We start from the raw sequence: 10,604 nt of genomic DNA on the forward strand, positions 1-10,604 counted from the left end.
CAAAGTTACTGCCAACCATTTTTCTCTCTAACTAAAGTGGAAATCAAGGTTGAGAACAAGGATTTTACATTTATGGGACAATTATAAACCTTGGATTCTTCGTGCGATACTCTCAATTTACTGTTTATGCATTATACATGTTATATATAACTTTTTTTAACTATTTTTTTATGTAAATGTGTATAAAAAGTGTTTCCCATCCATTTATGTACGTATCTTTAGCGTATCTCCGATACGATACGATACCCTCCGATACGTATCTTAATTTTGACCGATCGATACGATGACCGATACCAATACTTTAATCCTTGCCTCTATTGTTTGGGTTCAGATAATGCGGGTTATATTTTCCTTTTGTATTCTTTCCTCTTTCATTAAAAATATTTCAGGGGCTTCTTCCGTCCCAGTAATAATCAGTTAAAAATTTAATAATAAAAATTTTTGATCCGATTACCGCGGATTCTACTCCGTTTCTAGCCGATCCCGAGTCCCCGACCCCCCGACCCCGACTCCGACTGATTTTCGATTCGCGATTTCGTTTTTCGGGAAACCGTGTTTACATCTCCCTCACCAAGCGAGAAAGGAGAGGCCGGCGGTCCTCCGCTGCTAAAACGCAGAAGCGATTTATGTAGAAATTTTCATTATTTGAAGTAAATACTCTCTGTGATCCGAAGCAGTGATAGTAGCCACCGACTTCAATGACGAGCATCTGCACTCTCGATGTCGAGTTCGCCGATAAAATCGATACGCTTCTTCAACCTCCATCTCCTCACGAAGTGAAGGTAGTCTCCTTCCCCCCCCCCTCTCGCTCTCTCTCTCTCTCTCTCGCTTTCGGTTTTCTTTCTATGTTTCTTCACATCAAGTTCGTGAAATTCCATTAATGCTGATAGCGAAACTGCTTTTCCTAGTTATTCTTCACGCTTCATTTGGAATTAAATGTGAACAATTTGTTTTAATTCATACCTATTCGATTCTTATTATTCATCCTCCTCATCCGCTTTGAGAGCAGATTGTTTAGTTATTTCAGTTCGTTTTCCAGAAAGATCACTCGGTTTAATTGTTTTGTAATCTTCGGAGTGTGCAGGACTATTTCGACAAGCTTATAAAAACCAGGCAATGCCGAGGTATCAACATAAAGCAAGATGGAAAGTACGGGAAGGGTATGCATCTTTTAATTGTTTCCTAATATTTGGATTGTGCAGAACTGTTGTTTTGGGTTGTCCTGAGAAAAAATCATTTGGAACTTTTTTGGGCGTTTCTTGTAATCTGCTTTTTGTTCGTTGATGAATTTTAACGAACAGTTTGTGTGTCATTATCTTTTCAATTCTTTTCCTTATAACGGAATCTGTATGAGTTTTTCACATTGTATGTGTACTTGTTGTACTACTTGGCTTCGTGCGAAGTTTGTTGGGTGTAGTCACTTTCGGCGCATTATAAGAAAGCAAATTGGAAGAGCTGTGATCCATGTTATTGTACACAGCTGGTCTTTTATCATAGGGCTACATGGCATGATATGTTCTTTTTCATCCGGTGAGGTGCAGGAGTCTATGCGGTAACAGAATTTGCAGAAGATGATCTTGTTTTGAAAGATCAAATGCTTGTTGGTGCTCAGCACAGTTCTAATAAGGTCTAATCTGAACTTTGTTTATCTCTAATAAAGCCCATTTCTTCCAATGTATTTTTTGGAAGGCTTAAAGGTTGGAATTTTTCCTTCTCAACTTTGCAGGTTGACTGTTTGGTATGTAGCTATTGTTTCCGTTTTATTGGTTCAATAGAACTTCAAATTGGGAGGAAACTCTATCTGCAAGACTTGGGTTTATCTGCGAGCAAGGAATGTGTGGAAATGCATCAACACACTTCAAAAGGGTGTTATCCAGATGATTCATTGGATGGAGAAGAGAATTCTCTTATGGTAGATCATGAAAATTCTGAATCTTGCACTTCAAGTGATCAAGATGATAAAGTTCCTCGCCCTAAAGAGGTTATCACGGCATTAATGAATGGTGACTTGGTTTTGCCTCACTCTGACCAGTTCTCCTTACCTTCGGTTGTTCCCTGTCCTGGTGGATGTGGAGAAGCAAACTACTGCAGGTTAGGAAAACTAGTTTTTTCACAACAGTTTAGTGTAATAATCTCTATTTAGCTCATGCTGTTATTTAGACAAAGGTTTTTGTTAATGCTCTGTTTGTTTTCATGTACAAAGGTGGAAAAGTATAATTCTCTTATAAAAAATGATTTTCCGCTGTTTGTTTTGAAGTAGAATACAAAAAATGACCTTTGAAAAAATAAGAAAAAATTTACATGGAATAAAAATTACCATGTATTTACCAGGGCTTAAAGAACATACCATTACAGATAACCCACTTCGACACTGTAATCACTATTCATGAGGTGTGGAACATGGAAAAAGATCCAATTAATCTCTAGTCTCTACAGTCAAAGATCTTTTTTTTTCCCATTTCTTTTTTGTTATTCTGTAATTATGTGTGCTTGCATGCTTGAAGACACTTGTAAATAAATTAGAACACATAGAGCATTGCTTGTATGACTGTCTACAGGCCATACCATTGAATGCACCTGTTTCCAATTTGTAGAATGAGCCATTGAAGAAAGACACAATGAATTGTGCAGTACTAATCATACTTAACTAAGCTCTTATTCGGTTCTTTTTGTTTATGGTGTCCATTTACCCAGGGCTGCTTCTATATCCAAGATCATTTTGCCCCCTTTCTTATCATTTCCCCCTATTATAGATCATTTTCTTTGAAAGGGAGGGGAAAAGGGAAAGAATGGAGATCAGTATCATAACATTGTGATTCATCTTCCATGATGATCCCCGAGGTTGTTCATGTGTCCCATATGAAAATTAGCCCCTTAAACAGATTCTATTTGATATAGTCCAGTACTCCTGGTCTCCTGCTATTTCGTACATATAGTGCTTCCCAAACATACTTGGCATTTGATTGGAAACTCTAGTATCAATGCTTATGATCATTTGTTATTTTTTATCTTAAATTCTTATATTGAAGACTATTAAATGATGTTGAGTTGCAAACTTTTGTAGCAAGTTATGTGCAGAAGCTGATTGGGAATTGTTTCATTCTTTATTGTGCACGGGAGAGAGGTCAGGATCTTCATGCAAGGAGGCACTTATGAAGTTTGTACAACATGCTAATGGTAATGTCTGAATATATATTCATCCAAAAAAAATGTCTGAATATATATTCAAAGATTCAAGGCACGTTTCACATATTTTTCTTCTAATTATCGCTGTTTTTCTTTTTCTATTCATCAGAAACAAACGACATTTTCCTCCCTGCTGCTAAGGTATGCTTGCAACTTTCTTGTACCCATCATGGATTAGTTCCCCTGCACCCGATTTTCTGGGCTTTTGAAAATTCTTGGAAGTTGGAACCCTACTACAATTCTGTCTATAGACTGATACATTTGATCACACCTTTGTCTGTGTATACATTTGATTGTGCCGTTGCTTTGTTCAAATGCAACAATTTACAAATTAAAATCATGGAAAAGGAGCACTTGCTATAGTGATGAAGTAATAAATAAATAGTAGACAGATGGAGGATTGGAGTCGGTGTTTGAGGAATGCCTTTTAACCCTTGGATTGGTGACAGGGGATACTTGTGCTTGTAAAAAGACTTGTATGGGTGTGAACAGTTAATTCCTCTTCAATCTGATGTTAAAGGTTTCATCTCAGATGTGGCACCTCAATGAATCAAATTAAATAAAACATTAAAAATTCATACCTTTAGTTGAGAATAGTGCTAGTAGTGTAGGGTCTCAAGTTTTTCCTTTTGTGCCAAGTGGGGTAATTCACTTATGTAATCATGTTATCACTGCTTATCAATTTTCTGGAGCTTATATCTAATGGTTCCCCACCTGCCTGATGTACTTTGTTATTTATTTCCTGACATCATCTTGATTCTTTGCATCCTTACTCCTGACATGGGGGGGGGGGTGAGTAGGGACCCTGTTTTGTTGCTTACACTGTAAGGTTGTGTATGGCATCATTTCTGTTCCAAAGTATTATTTCTGAGTCAAATAGTTTTTGTTTTATTATATATTGTGTTTTTGTTAATTTGGAATTCTTTTGTAAGAAAGAAGAAAGAAAGAAAGAAAGAAAATAAAGAACAGAAACACATCTGGAATGCAAATTAACAGAAGTGGTGGTGGTGGAGGTGATGATGATGGCAGTAAGGAGGCAGTAAGGAGGCAGTGGTGGTGGCGGCGGCAGTGGAAGAGGTGGTGGTGACTGGTGATGATGGGGGTAAGGAGGAGGAAGAGGGGGTGGTAATATGTTGGGTCTTTTTTGTTGCCCAATTATGTTTTTGTTTTTTAAGAGCCACTTACAATATGTTTCTCAAAACACCAAGAAATGTGTTTTTTACCTGGTTCATTCTAAAAAAGGAAAAAAAAAATAGACCAGATGTCACATGCTTGTTCTATCCCAAACGTGTTCCAAAAAAGCACAAAAACACTGGAAGTGTTTTTTTAAAATGCTGCCATACACATCCTAAATGATCCAAGCCCAAAATGGCCTCAAATATTTCACTTGAAAATTATTTTGGGTATGAGAGTAGTATGATTGTCAGCAGTTTCAAATGATTTTTTAAATTCCATGTCAGGGTTATGGATGGAAAATTGTAGTTTATGTAGGAGATATGACAACACCAGGGTGAGATGCAAATATGCCAAAAAATAGTGAAGGAGGTGCAAAAATTCCTTTTATTATGTAGTTTAGAAAATAGAAGTTGAAAGAATACCAAAAACATTATTTATGTTATTTTAACATTAAACAAACCGCACATGTAAATGCTGAACACATTCAATGTGTCGGTAATTGGTGTATTTTGGTTCATGTGTCATGCTCGTCTTATTTTTGGAAATGATAAATTATTCTTATAAATATGCAGATAGAAATGTAAAAGAACTCAGAAGTTGAATTGCAGATTGATCATCCATAACCTTATTTACTTGGACTCAATTTTTCAGGCAGTTTCATTCACTATCTTAAATTACAAGAAATTGAAAGCAGCTCATCTTGAAAACCAAGAAATGGGTTCAGAGGATAATGGGTTTTCTCTGCTTTTGGAGGCTTGGAAACCATTGTCAATGGGTTATAAGAAAAAGTGAGTTCATTAGCTTGACTTCTATGCCTCTGAATAAGTTCTGCCCTTTCTTCAAGTTGATACAGAGCCCTAATCTTTAAAATTTAAGTATAAAATTGTGTGTGGATATCTCATTTCCCATACCACTCAATATTCAGTATTTTCTATACCATATATTGAATAGATATTGATTTTCTGTATGTTGCATATTCATGCATTTTAGGTAACAAGAATCCCTGAATATTCATGTGTGTATTAATGAATTTGCTTCCATAAATTTCGGGCAGCCCAAAAATGCAAGTTGAACTAGATGGCTGGACAGTTTTCCTACAAGTTATTCTATTTTACCTACTTTTAATAGATCTCCACAGAGGGAAGCTTTGGGTCTGTTTATTATTACTTTTCTGACAGGATTCTATGGGATTTTCTATTCTTTGAAATGATTTGTTTGGCAAAAATTTGATTATTCAGAGGGTTATTTTTCTTCTTCTTTTTAGGCAAAGAAGTTTCCCTTGTCATTCAGGAAATTGCTTCCTTGTTTTTGATTGAGATTATTTGCATAAAGTGTTAATTTACTGTAAGAATCACATATATGAATCAAGAAATGTTTCCCAAGAGAATCACTATAGAAAATCCAAAGCTTTACCAAATTCAGACTCTGATTTCACCTTAAAATATCATTTTATTTTATTCCATTTCCCCCATTAACCATTACTGTTTCATATGGACATTACCACCAAGTAGTCAGACCTTGGCGCAATGGTATGGTTGCTTGATTGTGACCTAGTGGTCACGGGTTTGAGTCAAAAAACAGCCTCCCCATAAAGCGGGGGTAAGGCTGGTTACATTATGACTCTCCCCAGGCCCCGCCGTGGCAGAAGCCTCAGGCACTGGGTACACCCTTTTTTTTATGGACATTACATACTTTTAGCGGTTACCAGCCTTTATCTTCAAATCCCATCCATTTATCGTTTTCCAAAGATGCACAGGGAAAAAGGAACAATCCTAATACAATCTTACTTTGACAGATGGGCAGATTGCATGAATAAAGAAAACATTCCCACTGTTATGAGGAAAACAATCTGATTACAGATATATTGACATTTCTGTCAAATATCATTTTGTGTGTGTGTGTGTGTGTGGATGATGTGATAGTATCGCTGCCATTCATGTCTTCTTCCTTTTTGTCTTAAGCTTTAGTCAGAGGTTGTTTTGTGCCATAAACTAGTATTTCTATCTACTGGGATATACCAGGTAATAAATTTGTCTCTGGTTTTCAATAGGTGGTGGAATTGCATTGTTTTGCCAGATGATGTTGGTAGCCATGATGAGGCTTCTTTTAGATTGCAAATAAGGGAATTAGCGTTCACGGTAAACCCTTAGGCTTTTAACGCTATTTCTTAGGAGCTATGAACATGTTCTGAATATCAGTTGCTTTTTTTCCTATTTTTGCTCTTCCAACCTTGAGCCGCTTTATTAAGTTCAGCTCTTGTCATTTTTGGCTTTTCCTAGATTATCTAGAACTCATTGCTAACTCCCTTTTTTGTGTAACATTGAATGCACTCTTTTATTTTCTCCACCTCCTTCCGCATATTCCCTTGCTGTGGACCTATATCTTGTGAATTGAAGTTTAATTAATTCAATGGAACTGTTGATTCATTTTTAGTTTTAACCTAGAGTAGTTTATGTATTTGGGTAGCATTTCTCTTATTCCTTCTTTTGGTCAATGGTCTTGATGAATCATTTTGATTTTTCAGTCACTGCAGCTTCTAAAGGAAGCAATCTTTGACAAAGAATGTGCACCCTGTATCCTTTAGTGTCAAATTGAACTATACTCTCCATTTCAATTCTCTCTTTCTACTTTAAGAGAAGGTTAACAAATTATTTTCCTTGATTCTACTTAGTATTTTCGCTTGAAATCTATGGGCATATCATTGGCATGTTTGAGTTAAATAACCTGTAAGTGCTCAGTTTCTGTAAGGCTTCTGGCTGGTATTCTGGCTTTGGTAGATCTAGATTTCAAATTAGCTTAAAACAATGGCCTGATTCTTGAAAGATAGTGCAACTCTCTCCAATTTGGAAGCTGGCATGTTGTATCTGCACCTTGTTTGGGTTCTTGAAGAAAAATTAACTTAAATTGCTTGTGTGAAGTGATTTGGTTGTAGCATCGCCAGTGGAGGATTATTTCTTATATATCGATGATCTGCCTTGTCTGGAAAAGGTAAGAGCAACTTATATTATTTGTGAAGAGAAAGCTTGTTGTGTTATTTACGGTATTCATGCTTTGTGAAATGTACTGTAGGAAAAAGCTGAAAAAATAACACGGCCATTTCTTGATGCTCTGGGTGATGATTATTCCATTTGTTGTCAAGGTATGACTTCATAATGGCAGACTGAGCTGTTATGGGTAGAAATCGTCTGAAATTCTCATCTCGTACAATTCCATACAATTCCCCCCTAAATGGCTGACACGTGTAAATATTCCATAACTACGGTTCAGATTGTATTATAGTTGATTAACATTGTATTATGGTTGATTAATGGTTGATTAATCTGAACCGTAGATATGGAATATTTACACGTGTCAGCCGTTTAGGGTGGAATTGTACGAGATGAGAATTTCAGACGATTTCTACCCGAGCTGTTATTGCATCACACTGAAAATTGCTTTTATTGGATTCCCTTTTCTTTTAGATTCCCACATTCTCTTCACAGGATATTAGAGTACTTTTTGTCAAGGTATGACTTCATTATGGCAGACTGAGCTGTTATTGCATCACGCTGAAAATTACTTTTATTGGATTCCCTTTTCTTTTAGATTCCCACATTCTCTTCACAGGATATTAGAGTACTTTTGTAAGCTTCAAAATTCTGCCTCATATTTCTTTTCATCCCTCATGTTTATTTGTCCTAATCCTGTACCTTAGTTTTAAATTTTGTTCAGTGGCTATTTCTTGTTTGGTGTATGAAACGTTTTTTTTTTTTTTTTGGGTGGGAGGGAGGGGGGAATATTTCTAAATTATTGGTGAATACATTTATAACAAAGATATAAAGATTGTATACCTAGTCACAACTGATACAGCTGACCTGGTCGTCAAAGCTTACGTACGTGGTTAGGGAGTTGTTTGCCCCTCCGCTTACAACAAAGATTTAAATTTAATTTTAAACATGGTGAAAAAGGCCCATTTCTGTCTCAAAACTTGATGTCCAAAATGTTGCATATGTGCCGAAATTTTAGAGGCTTGAAACAAAACATTGGGCCTTAAACATTGTTGGTTTGTGGACTGAGGTCAAAATTTCACCCAAAATTTCTAGACCCAACTGAAGTTGATGACTAGGTTATATACATGGAAGTAACCCTTGTAAGTGTTAAACTTTATCCTACAAATATAGGATAGAACATAAAACAAATTTCCAATTTATATCTTTTCTTATGTGGAGAAGTTATAATTGTAAATAATAAATAGCAAGAATGTCACTTCTGAATGCTTGCTTCATTTTATTGCACCAAGCTGTAGGTGTTGAGAGACATTCAGTGATAGCCCATGAGCCTGATTTAGGTTTTCTCATGCCCTAGCTGTAGGTGTTTAGTGACATTCAGGATTCCATGCAAAATGGATATTAGAGCATTCCTCTGAGCTCAGAGTGGTGCCTTTTCTTAGAGTTTGTTGATTGAATGGGACTCGGTTACGGTGAGAAGCAGAATGGCATTGGGAAAAGTGGCCCTTGGGAGAGGGGGGTGGGGGCGCGCTTCTTTCTATTGCGCCCTCTAGGAACATTTTTTGGGTGCCAATGTTATTAAATTGTCTTGCAGATGCTCTAAGCCAAACAACTTGTATCCAGGGATTCAATTTACGTGGGAATTATCTCATATGATACGGCCTTGCCTGAAACCTACGCTAAGTATCTACTCAAATATCCATGCTATTCATTGTTCATAGACCAACTCATTCAGATAAAGTTACAAGTAGTTGCCTTTAACAAATTATCCTTTAACAATGTGGTAATTGTGAAACTTTCTTAGTTATATGAGCTTTTAATTAAGCACTCTCCATTATTATCTGCATGAATTTTTCTTATGTTGAGTACCAATTGCTTCATGTAAACTCTCAACACCGTCCCTTTATATCCCTAATTTTTGGTGTAATTATGAGACTCTTCAGTTGCTAACTTTTTTTTTTTTTTTGGGGGGGGGGGTGTATAGGTACTGCGTTCTTCCCCATACAAAGTTGTATGAACCATTCCTGTTGTCCTAATGCCAAAGCATTCAAAAGAGAGGAGGTAATATGTGCTGCGAAGTAGTAATAAAAATACTCTTAAGCTTTATTTTTCATTTTGGTTCAAATATTTGAAGTTGACATCACTCTTCATCGCCAAGTGACAATTATGCTGTCGAATATTTCCGAGCCAATCTGAGACTAAGAAAGCCTGAAACTCAGGCTTAGTATAGTCACCCCGCACCAATTGTACTCAAAAATGGTTCCTATACTGATCCATCACAAAGTACTGCTACACCAGAAAAATTTCTAAGCAAATCCTTTGCTTTCTATGTTTTACTGAATTTGGGTCTTTGGTTGAGAAACTTGTGAGGCCAGGAATTGTTTTGTGGTGGGTATAGTTACGGTTCAAAGTACGTAAATTATGTAGCAAGACATGGCGGTTCCTGCAGTAGATTGAATTGTTTATTTCATTACTGGTTGAACAAATTATGTAGCCAAAATATGGTACATTTTCTCTTGAATTCACAAATATTTGATAAATTGTGGAAACATGTTTTAATCATGCAATGAATTAGGTAACTGTGGCATATATTTTTATCGTGCATAATTTGGCTTATAGTGAATGCTCTAGTCATATCAAATTTAAATAACAAAATTGAGTTCAATGCAGGACAGAGATGGCCAAGCAACAATAATTGCACTCCGGCCCATCTCCAAAGGAGAAGAGGTAAGCTTTTCCTTGTCATGTAAAATAATCTGTTTTTAGTCCCTCTTATTGATTAGATGTTAAAAATGCATATTTTGGGTTCTTCCCATCATTGTTGCATTTCGAGGAATCCTGTTATAAGTTTCAGGAGAATCAGACTGAATGCTGATGATATTTGTTTATATTCTCGAAATTGTCAGATTACCATTTCATACATTGATGAGGACCTACCTTTCAAAGAGAGACAAGGACTACTTGCAGACTATGGTTTCAGATGCAGGTGCCCAAAGTGCTTAGAGGATGAACCCTGATGCTCCATTCTACCTATAACTCTAGCTGTAACCCTGATGCTCCGTAGTGTTGCCATTTGATGCTTGTTGGCGTCTCCTCATGCACATGAACACATTGCTGAGAGGCCCATTGAGCAGAAAGCTTTGATTTGAGAGTTTCATCAATTTTGCTGTTGGATGAAAGAAGATTCCTTATTTACTTCACTTGCAAGATTTTTTACTTCAAGTGCTTAAAGCTTTCCCTATTTTCCCCTCCTCT

The 10,604-nt window shown here is 36.5% G+C and overlaps 1 protein-coding gene across 2 annotated transcripts; it reads left to right on the forward strand.

Moving 5' to 3' along the window:
- The first annotated feature begins 485 nt into the window (after positions 1-485).
- Positions 486-10,549, forward strand: LOC122063538 (histone-lysine N-methyltransferase ATXR2). Of its 2 annotated transcripts, none has more exons than XR_006135380.1 (15): positions 486-782; positions 1,085-1,160; positions 1,542-1,627; positions 1,727-2,091; positions 3,065-3,177; positions 3,296-3,327; positions 5,014-5,150; positions 6,413-6,500; positions 6,887-6,935; positions 7,034-7,088; positions 7,281-7,350; positions 7,432-7,501; positions 7,824-7,868; positions 9,334-9,410; positions 10,020-10,076. XR_006135380.1 is itself a non-coding variant. In XM_042627234.1 (15 exons), the coding sequence occupies exons 1-15, from the start codon at positions 699-701 to the stop codon at positions 10,364-10,366; spliced, it is 1,470 nt and encodes a 489-aa protein (XP_042483168.1). In that variant the 5' UTR covers positions 492-698; the 3' UTR covers positions 10,367-10,549. The 2 variants fall into 2 exon arrangements, 1 of the variants encoding a protein (XP_042483168.1); XM_042627234.1 differs by lacking the exon at positions 7,824-7,868 and adding an exon at positions 10,256-10,549 and having other exon boundaries at positions 492-782.
- The last annotated feature ends 55 nt before the right edge of the window (positions 10,550-10,604 follow it).

The sequence above is a fragment of the Macadamia integrifolia genome, unplaced genomic scaffold, assembly GCF_013358625.1.
Source record: "Macadamia integrifolia cultivar HAES 741 unplaced genomic scaffold, SCU_Mint_v3 scaffold1350, whole genome shotgun sequence".
Lineage (NCBI taxonomy): Eukaryota > Viridiplantae > Streptophyta > Magnoliopsida > Proteales > Proteaceae > Macadamia > Macadamia integrifolia.